The sequence below is a fragment of the Hypanus sabinus genome, chromosome 21 (genome assembly GCF_030144855.1).
Source record: "Hypanus sabinus isolate sHypSab1 chromosome 21, sHypSab1.hap1, whole genome shotgun sequence".
Classification (NCBI taxonomy): domain Eukaryota; kingdom Metazoa; phylum Chordata; class Chondrichthyes; order Myliobatiformes; family Dasyatidae; genus Hypanus; species Hypanus sabinus.
The window spans coordinates 49844787-49851050 of NC_082726.1; the positions used below are offsets into that span (position 1 = coordinate 49844787).

A 6264-nucleotide genomic window follows, 5' to 3' on the forward strand; every position below is an offset into this window, starting at 1 on the left:
CATTTCCTGCAGTCCCAAAGTCAATTGCTACACCCACCGTGGAGAAGGCACCAGAACTTGAGATTGTTTCACAGCCAAAAGTCTCACCGGCCTTGCAAGGCAAAGCCCTTCGACAGGAAAGACATTATCCCACATAGTAAGAAATCCTCCATACCCTCAATTTGAATGGGACAATTTAAGATTTACTATCTATCTATATATATATATATATATATATATATATATATGAGTGAGAGAGTGAAAGAGTGAGAGAGAGAGATAGAGATAAATTCTATAGTGGGTTAGAGTTTATAGCTAAGTAGGGATGAGTGTTGTGTATTTAATATTTCGGTAGTATTAGAGTAATGTTGTAAATATATTATTTGATTAAGCATTCTTTGTTATTTGAATAATTCATTACGGGTTACATGTATGAAGTATGTGTGTGGCATAATGCATCACACCAGCATGTCATATGTGTGTGCCTCGCTTAAAGTAAAAACAAAACTAAGCTACATTGTTCCTGGCTCCGTGTTCTTATTTCAATTGAATTTAATGTTTTGGAGTTGCAGAACATAACAGGATACCCTTCCAGCGAAGTTCTGATGAATATTCTTCATGACTCTGTTTCTCTTCCCACAGATGCTGTTTGACCTGCTGAGTGTTTTCAGCATTTTTGGTTTTTGTTTCAGATTTCTAACAGTTTTTTAAAATGATTTCACAAATAATGTTGGATTTGGAATTGAGGAAACCAAGGAAAAAAGAACTTGTCTGTAAAAACTCAAAAGCTGGAGAAGAGTCTGTGATGGAGCAGGTGGATATTAATGAACAATGACAGAAACCAAGTTAGAAGATTATTTTTCCAAGCTTTTATGATGTCTGAACCATTCATTTCATTAGATCAGCAGCTGGGTGGTGTGCCAGCTAAAAAGGATGCTTCTTTTGGTAAAATTTGATGTTTGCCCAAAATGTGACCATTTCCTTTCATTCTCTTCATTGCCCTGTTCTCTTGGATGAACAGAGCAATGCACTTCATTTCTGATAAATAATTATTTTTGACGGGTATTTTACTATCCCCAACATGAATGCTACAGCTATTCTTTGTACATATAAAATATCAGCTCTGTGTACACTCATGGCCACTTTATTAGCTACAGGAATGGAACCCGATGTGGTTTTCTACTGCTGTAGTCTGTCCACTTCAAGGTTTGACATGTTGCGCATTCTGAGGTAGTCTTCTGCACACCACTTCTGCACACGTTATAACGTGTGGTTATATTTCTCATTAACAAGGTGTTTTCACCAGCAGAACTCTCTGCTCACTGGATTTTTTTTAATCACACCAGTCTCAGTAAACTCTAGGATCTGATGGACATGAAAAGCACAGGAAATCAGCAGTTTCTGAGATACTCAAGCCATCCTGTCTGGTACCAACAATAATTCCATGGCCAAAATCACTTGGATCACATTTCTTCCCCATTCTGATATTCGGTCTGAACAAATGAACTTCTTGACCAAGTCTGCATGCTTTTATGCATTGAATTGCTGCCATATGATTGGCTGATTAAATATGTACATTAACGAGCATTACATAGTTGTACCTATTAAAGGGGCCATTGAGTGTATTTTCCCACTAAAGTCCATTCTAACCCAACTAGACACTCTATAAGCTATACACCATCTGTTAAGATAACACCTCTGTAACCAGCTTAGCAGCAGGGATTGTGAGTCTGACTGTGACACTTAAAAAGAGTTGCATTTTATTCTGATAAACGGGGTCCAAATAGTTGCCTTATTTTTGTTTTCACAGCTGCATCAATGATGATACTGTCAAGCAGGAGACGGCCAAAGACCATCTTGCAAAACATTTCTATGTCCCTGTCTTTAAGTTTGTGGGAAGAGATAATAAGGTAAGAATTTCCCCTCAGGAAGTGCAAAGGTTCAAGATGCAGCATATGTGGTCAGATGATAGCTATTACACAGACTATTCAGTCAAAGCACATGAACTCTCTGACACTCACCAATCATTGCTGGAAAGTGTAGAGACTATGACTGTCAACTGCCTTCAAGTAAGAGGAAATATGTTAGTCGTTTGACTAACATATTTCGTTTCAGAACTGCAGCTGGGGTTATGTGAATTGTGATTTAGATTGTGATGGGATCTAGATTGCATTTGGAGTCTGCTCCAAGTTGTGAACACAGCTCAGCACATCACAGAAACCAGCCACCCCCTCATGCAGCCTTGTCTGTACATCTTGCTGCCTTAGTAAAGCAGCCAACATTATCAAAGAGCTCAAGCATAATAGTCATTCAGACAGAGGATAGGAAAAGCCTGAAAACTCCTATCACCAGGCTCAAAGACAGCTTTTATTCTGATGTTATAAATCTATTGAATGTATGATTGACCTCAATCTAGCATGTCATGGCTTTGCACTTTATTATCTGCCTGAACTGCACTTTCTCTGTAATTGTGACACATTATTCTGCATTTTGTTATTTTTTCCCTTGCCCTACCTCAAAGCACTGATGTTATGAAATCATCTTTATGTATAGCATGCAATACAAAGCTTTTCACTGTAACTTGATGCATGTGACAATGATAAACCAATTTACCAATCTGTTTGGAGTTATGACCTGGTTTGTGCCTTTCGTTGGTTCAGCTCTGACACTTACTTCAAGGGGGTGGACACATGGACAGAGATTTCTTGGCTGAATTACATTATTACCCTTCAACCATCAGGCTCTTGAACCAGTGCAGACATCTTCACTCACCACAACACTGAACAGTTTTCACAATCTATGAACTCAATTTTAAGACTCTACAAGTCAACCTCCTTCTCTTTCTCCTTTTCTTTCTTCCTCTCTTTTTCTCTCCCTTTCTCTTTCTGTCTCTCTATCCTTCTCACTGACATTCTCTCTCTCCTCCTTTCTATCTCTCTCTTTCTTTCTCTATTTACCCATCTATCATATCTATTTAGTTATACAATGTATCATCTGTTTTGATCTGCATTTGCTCAGTTTACCTTTTGTTTTGTACAATGTTATGCCAGCCTTTTAACCCACTCTAAGATCAACCTAACCCTTCTCTCACATTGCCTTCCATTCTTCAATGCGCCTAATATATTTGTTTCTACCAGCGCCCGTTCCACGCACTCACCACTCATTGTGTGGGGGGAGAAAATCCTTCTTCCAATCACTTTAAAATGATGCCCCTTTGTATCCGCCCTTGGAAAAATCTCTGGCTGTCCACTTGATGGGTTGACTGGCCATTGTCTCACCTCTGCACTCCATGATCCTGGGAAGTTAGGGAACCAATTTAATTTTTCCAGTCAGCAGCCTCGCTGATCAATGATTTCTGTTAACCTGTCAAGTTCTCCTGAGATGCACTGATGATTGTTATCCTCCCTCTGTAGAAGGTGTACCTGCACTGCCGGGTTCTGGTGTGCGGGGCGCAGGATACCAAGTCACGGTGCTCCCAGGGCTGCCGCAAGCGGATGCGTAGATCTGCAGAGATGGATGATTCCAGTCACCTGAGGGACCATCTCCTCAGTGGAGGTCCAATAGTGATTGATGCTGAGTAACGAAGCTTACAGTATCCAGAATATTCCACCAAACAGCTTTAAATTTGTGCATTAACACACAAGTAGCAAAAATGGATTAGTGCTTTTGCTCGTGAACTATATCTGGTTTGATTTCTGATTAACAAACTAAAATAATACAGTAATAGACTAACTGAGTGGCTTGCATGGTAATGTAACCTATTTGGAATACAGTATCTTAATGATAGACCTCTATAATTCTTGTATTTTAATAAAGATGTTCATTACTTTAATCCATTTGTCTCTCGTGATCTATTTGGACTGAAATTTGTTGTTGCGGTACTGTCAAAGGTTCAACTCTCATCATCCTACTGCAGAAAGTTTTGACTGGCCACTCTTTCCAAACTGTTTCCTTTAAACCAACTCTCTTTCCTGTCCCCTTACAGTGGTCACCCAGAAACAAGGCTTATTTATTAATTTGTACCCAGAAGATCTCCTGTAATGGCTTCTGTTCCTTGCACCATTGGATCTTGGAGGGATTGAAGGAATGTAAGGAGATGATGGATGTTGCTTTCTTGGGCAAGTGTCACCTGTACGTTCTACTGATGGTGGAGGGGAATGTGCCTGTGATGTTATTGGGCTGAGCCCACTACTCCCTGCAGCTTCTTGCATTCCTGCACATTCAAATTGCCGTACCAGACCATGAAGCAACCAGTCAGGATACTCCTAACAAAGTTCTACAGATGTACTGTTAAGAGTGTTCAATAAGCCCCAGCAGCAAGGCTTAACTAACTATTTGTTTTCAGAAGATCTCTGATAATGGCTTGTTTTCCTTACACTGCCACAGAATCTATGCGGAATTGGTGGAAATGTGGGGAAAAATAAAATGGGATGAATATTAGTGTGAATGGGTGCTTGATGGTCAGCAAGGATTCAATTTGCCAACTTCTGTGCTGTTCAGATCCATAACTCTATACCATCACCTTGAGAATATCTGTCCTGCTCCTATAACACATCTCCATGCAACCATGCAGCAACAAGATCCAAATGGACAGTGTGGCAGTTAGTGCATCACTTTACAGTGCCAGCGATTGCTACTTGGGGTTCAATTCTTGTCACTGCCTGTAAGGAGTTTGTATGTGACTGCGTGGGCTTCCTCCAGGTGACTTTTCAAACAAGGGCCTCTTATTTAGCTTAGTTAGGATATTACATCCTATTACCTGCACAATTAAAATAATAATTCCTCTCCATAACGACACCATTTTTTTCTTTTACACACAATAATTAACATCACCTAGCTCGAATTCCTTCCCCAAGGTCAACACTCACCCCTTAAGCATGGTTTCACACATCTTTTAACCTTTTAATGTAGCTTTTAGTTTGGAGGATATTTTTATTCGTCTATCACACCATGATTTTTTCGGTGTTAGTCTTGTGATTTATGCACAACACAATTGTCCTAGACCAATGACATGTGGTCAATAGGATTGGCAGGCACAGATACACTTACATAAACACAGGTAGTTGATGGGGAGCATGGTATGCATCATAGCACGCCAGGTCTAAGATCAGGGTTCGATTCCCACCACTGCCTGTAAGGAGTTTGTATGTTCTCCTTGTGACCACATCAGTTTCCTCTGGGTGCTCTAGTTTCCTCCCACATCCCAAAGACATTTGGGCTAGGGTTAGTGAGCTGTGCCACTTAACATGGTTGTGACCGATGTATGGTGACCTTTGGGCTTCCAGCACAATTGTCACTGATTTGATTTGATGCAAACGATGCATTTCATTGCATGTTTCAATGTAGATGTGAGAAATAAAGCCAATCTTTATAGATCAGCAGTCACAAATACAGTCACACAGTTACAAAGCAACACACACAAAATGCTGGAGGAACTCAATGTGATAGGCAGCATCTATGGAAAAAAGTGAACAGTTGATGTTTCAGGCTGAAACTCTTCATCAGGACTGGAAAGGATGGACGAAGGGGGTCAGAAGGAGGAGGTGGGGGGGAGGGGAGGAGGAAGTACAAGGTTGCAGAACCGGAAGAGGGACGGGGTGAAGTAAAGAGCTTGGTAGTTGATTGGTGAAAGAGATAAAGTGCTGGAGAAGGGGGAGTCTGATAGGAGAGGACAGAAGACTAGGGAAGTGGGAGGAGCACCAGAGGGAGGTGATGGGCAGGTAAGGTGAGAGAGGGGAATTGGAATGGGGAATGGTGAAGAATGGAGGGGTGGTGGGGGGAGAGGTAATTACCAGAAGCTCAAGAAATCAGTGTTCATGCCATCAGGTTGGAGGCTACCCAGATGGAATATAAGGTTTCGGCCCAAAACGTCAACTGTACTTTTTTCCATAGATGCTGCCTGGCCTGTTGAGTTCCTCCGGCATTTTGTGTGCGTTGCTCGGATTTCCAGCATCTGCAGATTTTCTTTTGTTTGGGTTTGGAATATAAGGTGTTGCTCCTCCAACCTGAGTGGGCCTCATTGCGACAGTAGAGGAGGCCATGGACTGATATGTCAGAATCGGAATAGTAAGTAGAATTGAAATGGGTGGCCACTGGGAGATCCCATTTGGACAGAGAGAGGGTGCTAGAGGAAGCAATCTCCCAATCTATGTCAGGTCTCACTGAAATACAGGAGGCCAAAACGGGAACACCAGATAGAGTATATGACCCCAACGGACTCACAAGTGAAGTGTCGCCTCATCTGGAAGGACTGTTTGGGGCCCTGAATGGTAGTGAGGGAGGTGG

At 41.5% G+C, this 6264-nt stretch overlaps 1 protein-coding gene across 3 annotated transcripts in view; it reads left to right on the top strand.

Annotated features, from left to right (window-relative positions):
- The window catches only part of oit3 (oncoprotein induced transcript 3), a 32368-nt gene extending 28563 nt beyond the window's left edge, over window positions 1-3805 (top strand). For all 3 annotated transcript variants that reach the window (XM_059946486.1, XM_059946485.1, XM_059946484.1), the window contains exons 8-9: window positions 1790-1889; window positions 3393-3805. In XM_059946486.1, coding sequence (XP_059802469.1) covers window positions 1790-1889; window positions 3393-3560 — 268 coding nt within the window. In that variant the 3' untranslated portion in view covers window positions 3561-3805. The remainder of the gene's footprint in view (window positions 1-1789; window positions 1890-3392) is intronic.
- Window positions 3806-6264: the final 2459 nt, after the last annotated feature.